The sequence below is a fragment of the Eutrigla gurnardus genome (genome assembly GCF_963514095.1).
Source record: "Eutrigla gurnardus genome assembly, chromosome: 8".
In the NCBI taxonomy this organism is placed as follows: domain Eukaryota; kingdom Metazoa; phylum Chordata; class Actinopteri; order Perciformes; family Triglidae; genus Eutrigla; species Eutrigla gurnardus.
Window position 1 is genome coordinate 18,469,904 of NC_139922.1, and position 18,391 is coordinate 18,488,294.

General features: G+C 44.5%; 1 protein-coding gene across 3 annotated transcripts in view; it reads left to right on the forward strand.

The window, feature by feature from the left end:
• Positions 1-18,391, forward strand: part of mtcl2 (microtubule crosslinking factor 2) — a 75,428-nt gene that overhangs the window by 33,402 nt on the left and 23,635 nt on the right. For all 3 annotated transcript variants that reach the window (XM_084014586.1, XM_084014585.1, XM_084014584.1), the window contains exon 5: positions 16,290-16,352. In XM_084014586.1, the coding sequence (XP_083870712.1) occupies positions 16,290-16,352 (63 nt within the window). The remainder of the gene's footprint in view (positions 1-16,289; positions 16,353-18,391) is intronic.

The following is an 18,391-nucleotide window of genomic DNA, read 5'->3' on the forward strand; positions in this document are numbered from 1 at the left end:
GACGAGGAGGGGAGAGGAGAGGAGGGGAAGGGAGAGGAGACGAGGAGGGGAGAGGAGAGGAGGGGAAGGGAGAGGAGACGAGGAGGGGAGAGGAGATGAGGGGAAGGGAGAGGAGACGAGGAGGGGAGAGGAGGGGAAGGGAGAGGAGACGAGGAGGGGAGAGGAGGGGAGGGGAAGGGAGAGGAGACGAGGAGGGGAGAGGAGAGGAGGGGAAGGGAGAGGAGACGAGGAGGGGAGGGGAAGGAAGAGGAGACGAGGAGGGGAGAGGAGAGGAGGGGAAGGGAGAGGAGACGAGGAGGGGAGAGGAGAGGAGGGGAAGGGAGAGGAGACGAGGAGGGGAGAGGAGGGGAAGGGAGAGGAGACGAGGAGGGGAGGGGAAGGGAGAGGAGATGAGGAGGGGAGGGGAGAGGAGACGAGGAGGGGAGGGGAAGGGAGAGGAGAGGAGGGGAGGGGAGAGGAGACGAGGAGGGGAGGGGAGAGGAGAGGAGGGGAAGGGAGAGGAGACGAGGAGGGGAGAGGAGAGGAGGGGAGAGGAAGGGAGAGGAGACGAGGGGAAGGGAAGGGAGAGGAGACGAGGAGGGGAGACGAGGGGAAGGGAGAGGAAGGGAGAGGAGACGAGGAGGGGAGGGGAGAGAAGGATGGGAGGAGGGGGAGGGGAGAGGAAGGGAGAGGAGGAGGAGAGGAGGGGAAGGGACGGGAGAGGAGACAACGGAAAGGGAAGGGAGAGGAGACGAGGAAGGGAGAGGATGGGAGGAGAGAGGTGGAGGGGAAGGGAGAGGAGAGGAGAGCAGAGGGTTTTTGGTTTTAAAAGTTCCTTTATTAACAGTTTTCAGGAGAAACACATAGGAGGAGAAAAAAGAGGAGGAGAGAAGAGGAGAGTAGAGGAGGAGACATTAGACAAAAAGAGATTATTTTACTGACTGAAAATCGTTTCTACCCAGCGATTATGTGACAGGTATTTTTAAATAATCTGAAGTCATTGAAGGTTTGACCAAGGTTTGTTTTTTTTGTAAAGGCCTCTTCCTCCACACTGGTATGTGATGCTCATATACTCTATTTAATTGCATTGAGGCTCATTAAACGCAGCAGGTCAAGTTGAACAGAGTTCATGTGACTTTTAAGGAGGCCTCTTTCCCATCAAAACACAAGGCGTTCTGGTACCTTGGCGGTCAAATAACAACGCCGGTCTTGAAACTTTTTTATCTAGAAAGAAAATGAGAAACCCAGCAAGGCAGAATGGAGAAGTAGATGGAAAATAAAAGGAGAGAGGAGAACAGAGAAGGTGAGCCTGAGTGAAAATCAGTGGATTTCAAGAGAGGGATTGAAGGATGAGTGAAAAACATGGAGATAGACGGAGCGAGGTGAGGAAAGACAAATAGGTGAACTTTGAGGGTGGAGGAGAAAATGAAAGGCAAAAATGTGGTGGTGGATATAAAAGAGGGGCTATAAAGAAAGAAGAGAGAGGTGTGTGAGGTGTGGGCATGCTCAGTGGAGCTCAGAGGAGATTTATCTCTGTCCTTTGGTGTGATGGTAAAGGACACCAGTGGACCATGCAGAGAGTGAGACCACACCGGTAGAAAAATGTGTTAACAGGCGAGGAGTTTGTCATATTTCATAATTTAAGGACATGATAACCACTTCAAGGTATTCAATACTGAACATGTTGGTTCTTTGGTTTCTTGCACAAGGACAAAGATTATGTGCACTGTTAGCGAACCCACGAAACTGGAAAAAAAGAGGAAAATCTAACTTTAAACAGGGAAGTTTGCAAACTTCAGCTCGTTGGCTGAACCGATGCTCTGTCTCAAAGCAGCGCCGCCTGCGAGCTGGTGATATTGCCCGCTGCTGCAGCTTTAAATGTAAAAAACGTTTGTTAGAATGTGTCCTGTTGTCAAGGTCGGTTTGCTGAAGGTTTTGTCCTCTTTAATTACGGCACATCTCCCCGTGTTCTTCTTTCACTGAACGTCCTGTACCACCGATGCTCCGCCGTCAGCTGTTCAGACACATAATGGCGTCAGATAATGAGGACCAGACCATCACTGGTTAAATGGTCAATATCTACACTGTTATAGATCGTTAACCTGTACTTTTTCAGAGCCTGCTGCACTGAATCACTTTGACTGTCTGTTATTGTATGAGTGCACGGTCTGAGGAGGCAGCTCACATGCACATGCTGCCATTAAGATGTGGAAACCAGCTAAAAACCTGCTGGAAAATTGACGAACCGCCCACTTATTAATTACCCTCGCGCCCTACTTCCAGCACAGGATCTGGGTCTTATCTTGAATGAGATTCCTCATAATAATTAACACAAAAATCACCCGTGGCAGCAGTGCAAACCCGGACCATGTGTGACCGTAATTTGGTGAGTTCCTCACAGAGTCAACTGCTGTTTTTGTGTGGATTTGAAACTGCACGACACAGCAGAGAGAGAAATGTGCGTGCAAAAGACGAAACGATGTGCTAAAAATGTCTGGATTCCTTCAACCTATTCACATTTTTGAATTAAAGGTCATTTCTTTAGATCGACACCATATTCAAAGGTTTTGCAGAGGTCACTTTAGATGGATTCAGGCTAAATCGGAGAAATTACAGTCCAGCAAACTCCTCAGTTATCCGTTGGTTATTATGAAAGTGGAGCAATTCTGCAAAGGAGTGAATTCAGTCTAGTACACGGAAACCTGAAGAAGTTTACAGCTCTGGCCCACTTTATTTTGAAGTCGAGAATCCCGTATTATTACCAGTAAGTACTGGTAGCAGGGTTGTCAGGACTGAGTATGTGGCTACATAGTCTGAAGTACATTTGCATGTACTTTCTTTACTGAACAAGAGAGTCAAAAATGTAATAGGCCGTGTAGCGTGTTGGTTGTCTGACGCCTTCCACTTCTATTAACCCTCCACTGTCTGACTGGTTGAACTGGACTTCTGGGTACTGAAGTCCTTACTGTTATTCTGACAGCCATCTCTGGCTGGCTTGTTGCTTTGCACTGCATTAGGGAAAATGTTAAGATTGGGTAAAATTCTGTCGTCAACATCTCAAAATTCACCTTTCCCGTCACTTGAGGTTCATTGAGCAGGCTTGGGTGTCAGAGTGATGGTTGGCTAACTGTTAAATTGGCCATTTAGTGTGGACAAGCCAGCTGGAGTCAGGATTGATGAGCCTTCGGTGGTGATTTCCCTCCCTAAGTTGTCTTTGGGTTCTGGATGCACTCTGGTGATTCCCTCCCCGGCTCTCAGAGGGTTCAGCGAGGCCGGTTTGTGTTATTCTGTCAGACTCTGGTCAGAAATGAATGGATGCCTCCTAGTTGGTCTCAGTGGCACTGATCTCATTGGAGCAGTGGAGCGGAAAGAAGTGTGTGTTTGTGTGTGAGTGTGTGTTTGTGAGTGTGTGTGTCTGTGAATTTCTATTATAGGCTTCACCCAAGTAATTTATTGAAACAGAGACAGATACCATATAAATATAACAAGCTTCACTTTGGTGTGTGTGTGTGTGTGTGTGTGTGTGTGTGTGTGTGTGTGTGTGTGTGTGTGTGTGTGTGTGTGTGTGTGTGTGTGTGTGTGTGTGTGTGTTTGGAGGTTCTTTATTTTTATCGAAAAGGCAGTAAAAAAATGAAAAAAAGCAGTTAACCTCCAAAGTGAGAATCACGCTGGTTATTTAATCAGAAATCCGTGTATTATTATTCAGCCTGCACTCTTCTCACTGCTTGAATTTCCATTTTGTTTCACTTTGTTACTTGGTCTAGAAAGAAAGTGGACAAAAAAATGCAGCTTTAAAAAAAATTGTAAACATTTTTATTGATATAACATTTAATTTTCTATAGAAATAATCTGGTTTTTATTTTGGGGATTTCAACACGTTAATTTTCTAAACAAACATATGTTCTAATAATCCAAAAATGTGACTTTGTCAGACCTCTTTCATCTCTCTTCATCTTATTTTCATGTTTCCTCTCCGTGTCATTTATGCAGCTGTAGACGTTATCGTTAACAAGCACACAATCAAAACAGAGCAGCACCACATGATGATCTTGTTCATTAGAGTTGTTTATCTGTGATCGGGGACGTCGTCCGTTCTCCGAGTCTCCTGCTCCCTCGTAATAACTCCAACCAGCCAGCGGGTCGATGAGCCGGCCTGTTAAAAGCACATTAAGCTCATCCACTACCTCGGAGCTAATATACCAACACATTCACGCCCGCGTTCATTTGTGTGCGGTTCTGTGCTTGGCCGCATTAGCATCCGTGTGAGTCACGTTAGCCACAATAATCAGCGGCTGGTAACTGGGTCACATCAGGTCGAACCATGCCGTGAGGAGAACCTTTGTTGTCCTCACTTGCTCCTGTCAGTGCTGTTATGAACTGGAGCCACATCAAAGGGACAATCTGGGAAATACTCCTGAGGTAGTTAAGAGGGTGGGAGAAAGAAAGGGAACGTCAGAAGGAAAGTGAAAGAACAAGAAGGAAGGGAAAGTGGAAAAAAGAAAGGGAAATAAAAATGAGAATTAATGAGATTTCAATGATTATGAGGGGAATCTCAATCTTAGCAGCAATACATAGTGACTTATTAAAGAAAGAAACGGGAGTATCTTATAAGACCTTAAGTTCATCACTAATGATATAATGAAGAAATTGTGGGATATTGAATGTATTTGAGGAAAGCAATAATAAAAAGTAATGCTTTGTCATTTAGAAAGATTCCGATGCCGTCATATAAAGTAGTACTGCAGTGGATGGGAGAAACGATATCAATCTACGAGCATATGTCTAATGCATTATGGGAACTATAAGGGAAGAAAAAAACCTGATTTGACTGTGAAATATTTGCTTCATGCAAAACATGCACATCACATTACAAACGCCTTTTCACGTGCAGAGAGTGTAGATCAAGAATGTTTTTGTGTCCCATGCCATGACTAAATGTTGGAGACAACACAAGGTCACATCTCTTTCTCCTCAGAGAGCGAGGTTAAGGCTCCGATCAGCGTGTCATATCCTGTTTGATTTCCTGTCCGAGGGGCTGATTGCCAGGATTACATGACTCTGATGGAAGAGGTTTGGAAAAAGAGGGAATAAACGGACGGAACGGTGTGTTTAATGTCTGCCGACAAACGTGGGGAAATCTCCTGACACATTGGGGGGGGGGGGGATGCGGCTCAAGCTGCCATGACAGCGTGTGAGTAAATGCTTTTCACACTGGAGCGAAATTAAATCATAACAATAATAGATGCTGTCACACATCAGGAATACAGAGAAATATACTAAATGGTCGGTAAATCACCCACAAACCTTTTTTTCCTGCTGTGGTTATTGAAAGAGAAGGTGATTGGTCGCCTCTACCTGTTGTTTGTAGCAATGTTTGTCAAAATGAAGACCATCATTTCCCACTAATGCCTTGGTAACAAGGTTGTTGCCCTTCCTCCCCCTCTTTTGTCGTTACTGATGAAAAAACAGGTTTTCCTTCATTAGCCCCTCGCTGCCTCTGCCAACCTTAAAAAGATGTTAATGCTTCGCAGCGTGATTATTGGAAAGGCTGTGAATCAACTTAGAAAGCAGGAAAATACAGACAAACTGCCTTAATGATTATCTTTCTCAGTTTGGATGTTAATTAATTTGCCAGCAACAATAACTTGGGCTCTGCAAATGGCTTAGAATGGAAATGCTGGCCGGATCGTTATTTTCACTTTAGTCTGAAAGGATATTTGAAAATCTCCTGATTTATGTTGAAAATGAAAGGACATTCCTGGCCGAGAGTGAGATGAGCAGTGTTTCCCCTACCATTGTACAGGCCTGGCGGCCCGCCAGGCCAAAGAGACCTGCCGCCAGGCCAAAAAAAAAATCAATATACCAAAAATAAGCCACCTATCAATTCATTCATGAATCAATAATCATTTACATTAGGAGCGCCTCCGCGCAGCACAGCAGACTTGCTCCGCAAGACGCGCGGCCGCAACAATCCTCGCCGCGCGCTCCCGCTACTTTTTTCTTTGTGTACTTTACGTTTGATGTTGTTCTGATGCCGTTCCGCCTCGTTAAACCACCACGATGTCGCTTTCTACTTTGAAAACACGGAACGTTGACACTGTATTTTGATAAGCTGTTGCACTCTTCAGACTCGTGGTGTGAGCGGAACCGGTCCATAGGGTCCATAATATTTATTTTATTACATTACATTATTATTTATTTTTACATAATAAAAATGCCGCTGTGTGTCTCCGTCCAAAACCCGCTGCGCTCGCGCTGTCTGCTCGCACAGATCCGCTCGTGCGCACATGCGCTGATGCAGGTCGAGTGTTGTCGAGAAATATAATATGTGTGTGTAGTATTAGGACGTGATGACGTATGTACAACCGGCCAAAGCCCGTTTGCTCCCCCTCCCCGGGGGGGAGGATTGTTTTTGATAAGATGTGGAACTTTGAGTTAACTGCTGTTGAGTAAACCTATAACTTATATTTTACTTGATAAAATAAGACAATATATGCACTCATATGTCGTTGTAGTGTTTTACAGTATCTGTAGCTATTAATGTGATGCTCATCATTTTCCAGACATATTTTTCTGGACCCTGATCATTTCCATCAACCAGCACCTTAATAAGTCACTCTCTCCTTGTGATCTTGAATACACTCTGGTTGAACAAAAATGTTGAATGCAAATATAATAATTGCAGAATTGCAGACTGCTTGCTGTGCCACCTGACTTAATCCAACTGCACCAATACACCATCCCACACGTCTCATCTGTTTAGGGTTTTTTCGGTGGGTACCACCGGGCCTGAAAAAAATTCTAGGGGAAACACTGATGAGTTAGTGGCTTCCTGAAGATAGTGAGCTTCAGATGCTGTTAACTGTTTGTTGTTTTTACCTTGAGATGACTGTTTCCAATCTTTACGCTAAACGCTGCTGGTTCTCACATTATATACAGACATGAAAAAAAGCCCCAAAATGCAGCGTCCACGTCAAACAAGATTGCTGAAATGTTCGGCCGTTGCAGATTGCTGAAATGTTCCGCCGTTATCCACATCACCTTTTGCATGTGGTGCCTGTGTTTGATCTCTGTCGGTGTGTTTGAACTGTCAGGAACACCTAAAGGTCACCGGAGCCCCGGCGTGTCCGAGCCGAGCTTTGTTCTGCCGTCCGTCGGCTCAGACGGGCGCTTATTATCCACGGCACAAACGGCATGAGAGCACTTAGCCAGCTTTTATGAAACGCACAATGGCCCAGTCGGACACACTGTTAAATAGCCTTCATAGAATTATTATTATCTTTCACAAGGATGTCTATTATTGCTCTTACACATATAGGACACATGTTTCATAATTTAACATAAAACCTGTTTGTCATCACTGAAAGGGGGACTTAAATGTATCATGCATTTAAGTGTAACAGGGTTCTGGCTCACTGGAATGACTGTGACACACTAGATAGAATGGGAGCATAATTAACTGTAGCGCTGTGAAAAGGGCTGTTTATCAGAAATAATTACCGTTGCTATTATAATGTAATAGTTACAGCTAAATGCATAAACCCACTATGACATGATTGACAAAGTTAACATTGCAAATTACTAGAAAACCCTGTCAACCTGTCACACACGCTCCGCTTCACTCACACACACACACACACACACATGCATCACTCTGAGAAGTCCTGCATTGTGTACTCGCATATGTTTGTGCTTCTGAGTGGAAGATGAGGATGCATAATAATACGTGAGAAAGGAAAAACAACTTCCTCCTTTCGGCGCAGGCTTCGGCAGATGGACTTAGCTCGAGGAGTAATAGGTACCACGTTGCATACATAACATAGTAATCCTGCTGCAGAAGAACAAGTTCGCTACTATGAATTTTGTGACCTTTAAAGATAAATCTCAACTCGACTTCCTTATTTGGCGCTGCAGCTCTCTCCTCTTAATGAAGTGAACCTCAGGAGAAGCCACTTCCTGGTTAAAATCTAAACATTACAGTGCGATAGAGAGAGAGCAGGGTGTAGCGGCTCTATTTCTAGGACATAACAGGGAGCTCGTGGAGTTTTCTGGGACGCCCTCTGTCACACGCACCAGATGGAGACTCTGTGTTGGCGGAGGACCTTGTGTCGCGCTCGTCTCTGTGTGTTTTCGTCCACATATGGTTTCCCTCTGTGTTGGCAGCTCAGGTGGCCGCATGTGAGAAACGACGAAGATGACGTTTAACCCTTGTTTGACTGGGAACCGTCAAAACGCGAGGAAAAACACACTTCATGTTGACCGGTCATCAGTCTTTATATGCGGCGTGAATATTGAAAGCTCAGTTTGCTGTTTCTCATACGGGAGGAAGGAATCAAATCCTCTGTGATTGCAGCAAGAGGCAGCAGATCTGGGCTGTCGGGAGCCAGGAGGGTCGTCCGTTTCCATTAGCCTTTTGTTGAGATCGATGGCGAGTTGGGGAATCATCACCGGCTGGGATGCTGGGGAAGTTTAGATTCAGTTACAGGGTGGTGTCATCGTGGCTTCGGTCAGTGGCTTCAGTGGACGGCTTGTGGGGGATTCTGGGCCGTAGGCTTAAATGAACACTAGGCAGCTGATATAATTTAATAGAGCCAGGCTGATAATATAACAATATTTTGTTTTCTCGTTTTCCAGGAAAAAAACAACTTGCAGTTAATAATTTCCATCCTGTGCTTCTTATTTTCTACAATATTTAAAACCTTATGAAACTCACAGACCCATGAATCATCTTTCCGCTGTGCTCATATTTACAAATATGATCATGTGGAGCACCATGTTTACAAACTATGCAGCAATATTAAACAATACATCATGTTTATGATCGACTCATTACTTTGCATTGGAATTATAACACATTTATTGTTTTTCTTTTAAAGAAATGAGAGAAAAAGAAGCGTGGCAGGAAACTATTTCACAGCCTGCAATAAGATTCTCATTATTTTTGTGTTATTCCCCTTCTGCCATTACTGCCGTTGCAGAAACAGTTCAGTGGAAATGTCATCGTATCGCTATTAAGCCTGTACGTTTTCTGAGGACAGAAGTGCTTTGTTGCAACAATTTACGCCTCTGCTTATCTCAACCACCGTTTTCAGTCCAGCGTCATAATATCTCAGTTTTTATTCCCCGACATTATATTCAAATATACAGGCTGGGATACTTTGCTGTTTGCTGTCGATGGCAGTTATGTAAATTGGGTTTTCATGATTCTACATACAGGCAAGCGTGGAAATGATTTCATTATCGGGTGTCATTATCACAGAGCTTGCTGAATTAGAGCGAATCAAGAGGATTGCTAGAAGAGAGAGCTGCAGCCATTGTGATGTGTGCTTTGTTTCGAGGAGGTGAAGCTGCCTCTTGTCAAGAGCATTTGAAGGGTCTGTGCTTCCTATACTTTCACATATGTTTCTCACCCCATCCAACCACCTTCCTCTCTCTTCTCCTTCCATCTTTCTTCTCTCTCTCCCTCCTCCTTTCTACCTCTTACCCTCTCATCATTCATTCTCCCTTCCATCCTCCCCCTGCCCCACATTTATTTCTCCTCCCTTCCTTCCTCTTTCAGCCTCTTCATTAATGCGCTGCCAACGGGGGTGCCTTGGCGACAGGCTGCAAAAGCCGTCGCCACGGCAACATATCACCTTCTGTGGTTGTTGGGGCGTTTTGTTGGGAGGCGGGGTGATGTAAACGAATGCTGCATCTTGCCGGGGCTGCTCGGCGGAGAAGAGGAGGTCAGACAAACAAATATGAAACAGAGGCTGAGCTCCTCCTTGGACAGTTTACACACACTTTAAATTGCTTCATCACCCTGAATTGCTGATATTTGTCAATTGATAATGGCTCTGGGTAAGGGGCTGTGGCTCAGAGGAAGAGCGAGTCGTCTTCTAATCCGAAGATTCGTGGTTTGAATCCCGGCTCCTCCAGGGTAAAAGTGACTGAATGTAAAGCTTCTTGAGTAGCTTGTTAGCTAGAAAGGCGCTATATAAATTACTCTGCATCAGAGTCTTGTCATAGCAGTTTGTGTTTTGGTCAGAATGAGGCTGCATATTCAGATATTTTCTGATCAAAAGCTCAAAAAACTGCCGCGAGGAGAAGTTGCACCGGCAGAACTTGAGTAAAAATCCCAAATCCTGAAATAAATTTTAAAAATACATTCTGATCCCGAGCCCGGTTTGTTCTCAGGTGCCATACTGGGGAGCCGACAACAGTTAATCAGTTAATCAAGCCGACGCACATTATATCCACAACAATTTGGATAATTGGTTCTAATTGTTGTCAGTCTTTCTCTCACATTGTTGTTTAGACAGAAATGGTGATTAGGCTCACGGTGGGTATGCAACAAATCAGTTTACTGAAACTTGATTTGATATCGGAAATAATCAATTGCAGGATCCTGCAAAGCAAATGGAAATGGACTGTTTTGTTTGAGGCTGCTACACACACACACACACACACACACAAAACTAATCCTCATCTGAGTCCATTCTTGCACACGCAGCTCTGTTCATCTTCCAACGCCGCCACACTCATAAAACACACAAACCCTTCCACACGCATATTACAGACACCACGTGCATACACACACACACACACGCACACACACACACTTCTTACTTACACAAATAAGATACAAAACACACACAGCTGACCACATGTAAGAACAACACTCATAGCATACATATGAATAATTCAGATCTGTATAAAGCATCCATGTTGTACTTGAAGAGCTGTTCATTTGTGCAAGGTCACCTACTAACACACTGCCTTAATAAGCAGAGTGTCTGGAGACGCACACACACACACACACACACACACACACACACACGCATGCTTTCCTCTAATGGAAGTGGCTGGAAGTGAGCAGGGGTTCTGGTAACAAAGAGCTGCCCTTCCTTCCCCTGCCTCCTTTCGGCCTCTTTCTCCTTCCATCTCTTGTTTTTGTTCTTCCCTTCCTTGATGCTTTGTTTTCATGTATCGAGTGTGTTTGTGTGTGAAGACACAGAGGAGGAGGAGACAGAAACAGAGGGAGAGTCGGGGAGGGAAAGACAAAGTCAAAGCAGGACGACGGAGAGCGAGACAGGCTGCTGATGGATTCCCGTCTCTGCAGATTTAGAGTGTCTTACCCGTCCCCTATCAGTCTGGCGGCGCTTTGTCGATGTGCTAATGCTATGCTAATGCGATGCTAATGGACCATTCACTCTCTTGGCTTTGGCCTCGCCAATACACACAAACGGATGTGAGCTGTCGAGTTACATCATGTCACCGCTCATTTGCGTGACTGAAAAAAATGCGACAACAGACACGGCGGGAAGAGTCATAGACGTGCCAGGCTCAGATGTCTGCGATGCTTCAAACGCCAAGCAGAGCCCAGCTTTTGGATAATGATATTTAAATGACATGCAAGTGAATAAATAAACAGAAATTAGCTCGGAGCGCATTGGTTTAGCTGCAGGTGATTTTTATCGGGTTTTAAGTGTTGATTCACAGCCGGGTCGGATCATTTCTATCAGGCAGCGTAGAATATTCATTAAGCCCAGCGGCAGATTGATCAACACCAGTTTTTGACGTGGAAAAGGTGTGCACTCAGTTGTGTTAAAGCTACCGTGAAGCACACCTGTTTATGCTGTTGTCATTATGGGGTATTGTGTGTAGAATTTTAAGGGAAAAAATACATTTAATCCAAAATGTGGAAAAAGTGAAGCGCTGTGACAGCCAATGTCTTTATTTCTTGTATGAAAATCAATACTTGCATCAGCGTTACAGTATTGTCTGTGCTGCATTTCTCTCAATGACCATGTGACTCGATGTTCACTGTGATGCACAAAAAGGAAAAGGTATGTGAATAGACTTTCAAATACTCAATTGAACTTAATGGAAACGATCAAGAAAATACGGCCAAATGTGGAAAACACAGCCGCATTATTTGCAGAATGGTTTGGGTGATGGTGATGCAAAGTGTTGTTTGTAGTAAATTGGATAAAGCTTTCAAAACCAGCATGTCTATAGTGCTTAATGAACAACCTGAAGGCAGTGGACAAAGAGACATGCTCCAAGCAGCGACAGTAAATGAGCTATTTATTTCCTAATTCAGCGCCAGCAGGGTGTTATAGTGTTTTCACAAAAAGTGTGTTAAAGTGTGCAAGACACCGCAGAGTGTGGAGACTGCGTAAGTGTGTAGTAATGAGCTGAGCACAATGGGACTTTTGGGAAAACACTGGTGTTGCTCCTGTCTTATCTGCTCTGCTGTGTTTAGCGTGGAGCTGCTTCGCTCTGCAGCCGACGAGCGGAGGGGATCGCGTCTTCGGAAATCCCCTAAAAGCTGCGATCAAGTGGGACAAAGAAGAAATACGATGTTCAAACTTACAAGCATCCGTTTGTACTTTGATATGAAACTTGTTTTTTAGCAGAAAATATCAACTTGTCACTCTTCTCTTATCACACACAGACACACACACACACCGTGGTTATGCAACCCATTGTGCGTTTTATTGTGTAGACCCTTTGTTCCAGGGTGTACGGCGGTGATGCTGTCGAGACGCCAGCGTCGTGTTCTTTCAGGCTGACTGGCCGTCCTCCGCCTGTGAGAGTGTGATTCTCTGTGGCTGCAAGCACTTCAAACATCCTTTCCAGAAACCCACACTATCGTTATGTGCACGCAAACACACACTTCCACTCAGTATTCTGGCATCTGATCTCATTTTAGCCCTCAGGGGAAAATATTAGCTGCGGAATTGAAAAAAAAAAAAAAATTCAAATCAAAACCTTTTGACATAAAAAAAAAATGTCTTTGGAAATATGATCGAAGCAGTTTTGGATGCTGTTTTGCTGCTCAGGATGAAATTAGGTTTGTCATGTTACTGTAATTCTCTAGCCCAATATGTGGTTCGTCCACGACGAAGAATGGTGTCATAAATAACCACTGGGAAGGCAAAGTTTGTCACACCAGAAATGTTTTAAAATGTCACTTCAGAGTTCCTTTTGGAGGAGATGTATCACCTCAAGCAAACAGCATAATCACAGTCATCTTTTGATTTGTGTTTCGTACCTTAAAGAGACTACGAAGGGAAGTCATCACAACAGCCATGTGTCCTGTTAAAGTGTCCAAATTAAAACTGTTGTCCAAAATGATGAGTAGGTTAAGAAAATAAAACATTTCCCTGCTAGGAAACTTTAAAGGCGTCGTCAAATATGAGCACTTCACTCAGATTGTTCTCCTCCCAGGATTTCATGCCTGCTCGCTTGAACACGGAGAGCAAATCTGATTTCCGTGCCGCCTCGTCTCTCGCTCCCCTGTTCTCAGCGAGCAATCTCATCTATTGTCAGTTAACCTGTGGGACGGGCTGTAACCCGACTAGACTGTTAAAACCAATTTCCATTTTGGAAACTGAATCAGCACACTGTTGCTCCCGTCCGTTTCCATTTCAATCTGGGAGTTTTTCAATCTTTGTCTATGACTCGCTGCCTTTGGAGGTGGCGGGACGCTGCTTTCATTCCACTAACTTCGGCTGTTTCTCAGAATATTTGCGTCTTTATTCTTTGTTCCCACATTGTTTTTGTTGTATTCAGTCCTCATTTGCGCTCTAGCCACAGGGTCAGCCTATCCTCACCCTTTCCTCAGGTCTCTCAGTGTGTTCGAACCTGCTCTGTATCCCTCTGCGTCTGCGTGCCGGCAGGTTGAGCTGCAGATCAGATTGGATCTGAAGGAGGAGAGTTCACACTGTTGTGCCTCCTCATCCATGACGGAGGAATGGCAGCATCTCTCTCTTTCCCTCGGCTCCTTTTTTTCTCGCTCTGCTGTTGTTACCCGTCCGTCTATCTCTTCCCTCTGTCGTTGACCATCCCTTGCTCTTTCCCCCTCTGTCCTGATTGGTTCCCCTCCATCCACCCGGTAAAGTACAGCTTGACGTGCATTTCTGTCTTTGAAAATCCATCTCCCATATATCTCTGCCTTTGGTCCCTCTATTTCCACCGTTTTCCTCGGTATCCGTATCGCCTCCCAATAGCTAAATTCATCAAATCTACAATGTGATTGCTGTGAAGTATAGTGAAATGTTACCTGTGAAAAGTGTTGCTGCAGCTGGAAAAGCAGGACACAGCCTGGAGCTGTTACATATCAGATAACATGGAAGTCTTATCTTCAGTGTAACTGTAGACCTGTGGGCTCCGAAACATGAGGTCCAGGCTGTGGTCACGTGTGTGTGCGTGTGCGTGTGCGTGTGTGTGTGTGTGTGTGTGTGTGCAATAACATTTTCAATCATGCGTTTGTAAAAGTGAGTCCTAGGGTTGTGTCCTTTGGCTTAAAACTGACAGCTCATGCAGCCGTCTGCCTGCTGATGCAACTTGCAACTGAAGGCAACTCGGACACATTTCAGGCTGATGTTATCCGTCTAGACACACTGACTCAGCACTTTGCTGTTGTTTGGCTGCGCAGATATCTAATTGCCAGTTTGTGCTGCTATTTGTTATTTTATTTAACAGGCAACTCTTTGGCAGTTCTGCACACAGCGGCTCAATGTCACGCTGTCATGACTCACTGGGACACTTGAAGAGAACAGAGCCGTCGTTAAAGTTATTACACCTGTGCTTTTGCTGCTGTGACAGGTCAACATGTCTGCTGTAGGGAAAGGCCTGTTAAAATGCCTCCCCCCCCCTCAGCTGGAAGCCCGATCCAATAGTCCCAACAACTGTTCGACATCCAGCCAGAAGCATTGGTTCCATTATCGGGCTTATTGATCAGTGAGGTTACTGTTTGCATCCTGATAAACTGATCTTTATGTGGGTTAGGAGGCAGGGATGGATGTAATGAGGGTTAGGGGACAGAAGAGGCGGATGAGAGGGAGGGAAGGTCAACGGGAGATGAAAAATGAAAAGGTCTGTAAATAGCTTAAAGGGGTGATGAAGGGATAGAAGTAGAGGTTATGGAGGGAGGGAGGGAGGGAGGGAGGGAGGACTAACAGACTTATATAAACATCAGACAAATGAGCAAATCCACTTCCTGCCGATGCTGCACTGCAACTCCACCTGGACATCAGAGGAATTATTGAGTCATCATCAGTGCTCCAAGGTTTCAGTATTTTAATAATTCCCTTCAAATATAGAAAAAACTCATTAAATTAACATTTAGGGAAAATCTAAATGAAAGAGAATGATAACAGTTTTCTTATGTCTTATTTTTCTGTCCTCCTTTCTCCCCCCTTTTTTTCTTCCCACCATTTCCCCCCCTATTGTTGCCGTTGGTTGGATGCAGAGAGAGTAGCTTGTTTCCATGGAAACGGCCTGAGCCAAATGAGCTTAGCTACTCGCACTGCAGCGTCTGTCCTTACTTTGTGTGTGTGTGTGTGTGTGATTGGTTTAAAGAGAGGGAAGAGTGATCATTTATGAGAGTCTAATGCGCTGTGCAGACACTTGGATGAACAGAGGATGGTGTGTGTGTGTGTGTGTGTGTGTGTGTGTGTCTGTGTGAGTGATTATCAACACAGGCCAGGTTCTGGTTCATGTTAGGTCAGATATCTATGCTTTTGTTTTCCTCTCTTTATGTCCCATTCTTGTTCTCTTCTCTTCATCTCTCTGTACTTACACGTCTGCCTCGAGCTCACAGCTGTAATTCCTTCCTTATCAGCATCGGCACGTTGATCAAAATCCCTATGGGGATGATCAGCATCACCATAGCAACGACATCTGGGGATCATATACATGTATATATGTATATTAATCAGTGAGCTTTAGAGATACTGGCAGGTTGACATCAGGGACAGAGCTAGTCTGTATGCTACACAAAGATAACAGACTCCTGGCTGCAGGTTCACGTTGGACATGAGAGTGTTATTGATCGTCTCTTCTAACGAGAAGGAAAGTGGATTTCCCAAAATGTCAAACTATTCCTTTTAACGAGGGGCGCAATCGAAAGGCATCTTGGTAAAGTGGTGTGAACTGTCAAGATTCCCGCGCCTCTGGGAAAATCTGTAGTTCTTCAGTGTTGCCTTCAACATCCTGAAAGATGACAGAATAGCATTCATTGTTCCGGAACAGAGGCTGTTTGGAGATTTGAAAAGGCACCCGGATTTATCAATTATCTCATGTTAGAAATATATGTTTTCTTGCCTTTTTTTTGAAAGGATGTTTTAGCAATTGTCTGCACGTATGGAAATCATGAATCCTAATCATGTGTAAATCCCACCTTTCTATTGAACGGCAGGTAATCCCTCACTGAGTCCCTCCGTGTGGCTTCACACTGAATACATTCATTCTTCATCCCACTGACACAGTCGTGTCACTGCTTACTAACCACACTCTGTGTGTGTGTGTCTCTTTTTCAGAACTCCCAGAGGAAAAGAGGAGCACGACCCAACAACAAACCTGATAAGAAGCTCTGCCCACAGGTAACACACACACACACACACACACACACACACACACACACACACACACACACACCTTTGTTTTCATCCAGATGGTCCAACAAATCAATAAGAGACACTCGCAAAGTGCAGATTCAGCAAATAATTCTTGAAGACACTTATACCTGGAGAGAGTGTGCTATTTATTTAACACACGCTTGCAAACATGTAATGCAATCATGAATCACAAATAGCGGTGAGTGTGGAGTTGAAGGTTTGTCTATGTAACTACAGCATTTCAGTTACGGCACCAAAACGTTCAGCTCAATCAGAAACAAATGTAAAACAGTGAACATTTAATTTGAATAAAGATGTTTATTATCTTAACGCCAGAAAGAATCACAAAATGACACGTCAAATATCCAGAATCAACTGGAATAAATAAGCAGAATCACAACCAATTAAATCACAATAATGAGAATAAAATGTTTTTGTTTTCATCATATATACTCATTATATGGAGCGCTAAAGAAAACAACCTGCTTCTGTAGAGCAGTGCTCTGATTACAGTACGTACACTGTTAATTACCATACTTATTGCCTCCCTGAAACAGCTGCTTTTTTTCATCTTTTAATTTTCTGCTTCAAACGGGGTTTAGAATAGAAATGTTAAGGTTGTCAGCGACCACAAAGTCATCACGTTTGATCCTGAAAACGTGTTCCTGCCTCACCACTCATGACTCGGCTGCCTCTGTCTCTGACCTATTTCCTCCAGGGATCACACTCTAGCTGTCCACACACAAGCCGTGTGCGGTTTGAAGCAGATAAATCAGCATGTCCTCCTCATCTCGCTCGTTTTCTGACCTCCATCTTGTACGGATCAGGCCTCCAGACCACACTTTAACTCCTTCTGCCTCTCTTCCCTCACATACACCAACATCTACTTTACCCTGAACTTCACTGTCCTGAAGTCCCTCCCTTCTGTGTTTTTCCAAATCACTAAGAACTGATTCAAACACAGCTTTTTTTATCCCTCGGTGAACAGGATCAGGTTTCGCATTGGAAACATTCAGATTAAAAACCCCGCAGCACTAACATATCGCTACAGAAGGTGTTTGCGGTGAAGTTTATTCTCTCGCCACCATCCCTCCCCGTCTGCTAACGAGAGCCCGTGCTTCCCCGTCCAGGCCACATACCATAAATGGTCGGCTGGCCGGCTCTCGCATCGCTTCATGTGGTTGGAAATGCTCCACAGGCCGTAAAACAAATACAGCCACGGAGCTGCTTCTGAGGAATGAGGCGCGCGGGGGTCACCTCAGGTCAGCAACACTTTTACAGCCCCGTTTGAGGTAGAGATACAGACATGAATATATAGTAGATTTATGTGCAACTCCTAAAAGAAGGGGGGCAAATTTAAAGCTGTTTTTGGCCACTAGAGGGCAGAAAATCACTACAACCAGCTGACAGAAACAGCCCTTCTAAAGTCGGTTGCCAACACATCCATGAGACACGTAAGCATTTATCTGGAGGCATGTCTCCGGCCACCTGATGAATGTTAAACAAACATCTACTCTCTTTTAGCTCTGTTTTGGTCTACCAACTCCTGAGAGAACTATCTGTCTCTTTAGCCGCTAAAAGCTCCACTATGTTAATCCAGCGTGTCGCTAACTTTCTCGTAGGGTACACCGGGTTATCAATCTGCCACTTGGGCTCTGCTCAGAGACAGAGAAGTCTGTGAGTTCATCTTTGGAACGGTGTAATCATAACGGTATTTCCCACCTGTCCTGTTTCACTCGGAGCTACGTCACGCTACGGAGGCTGTACACTCTTGAGACGCCATTTCAGCTTGACTTTAAAGTGAGACAGTGCTACTTTTTTAAACAGGAATAACACATTCTTTATATAACAAAATAAAAATGTAATTCATACACACTTAAATGCACTCATGTGGTTGGACCTGCGACGTATGGTTTTGGATGTAATATATAGATTGAGTGATGCTACTGAGCCACTTCACTGACTTCCTGAGTCTTCTCTCGCTACTTGAAGCCACCGCTGCTGTGCAAAATGACACACTCGTG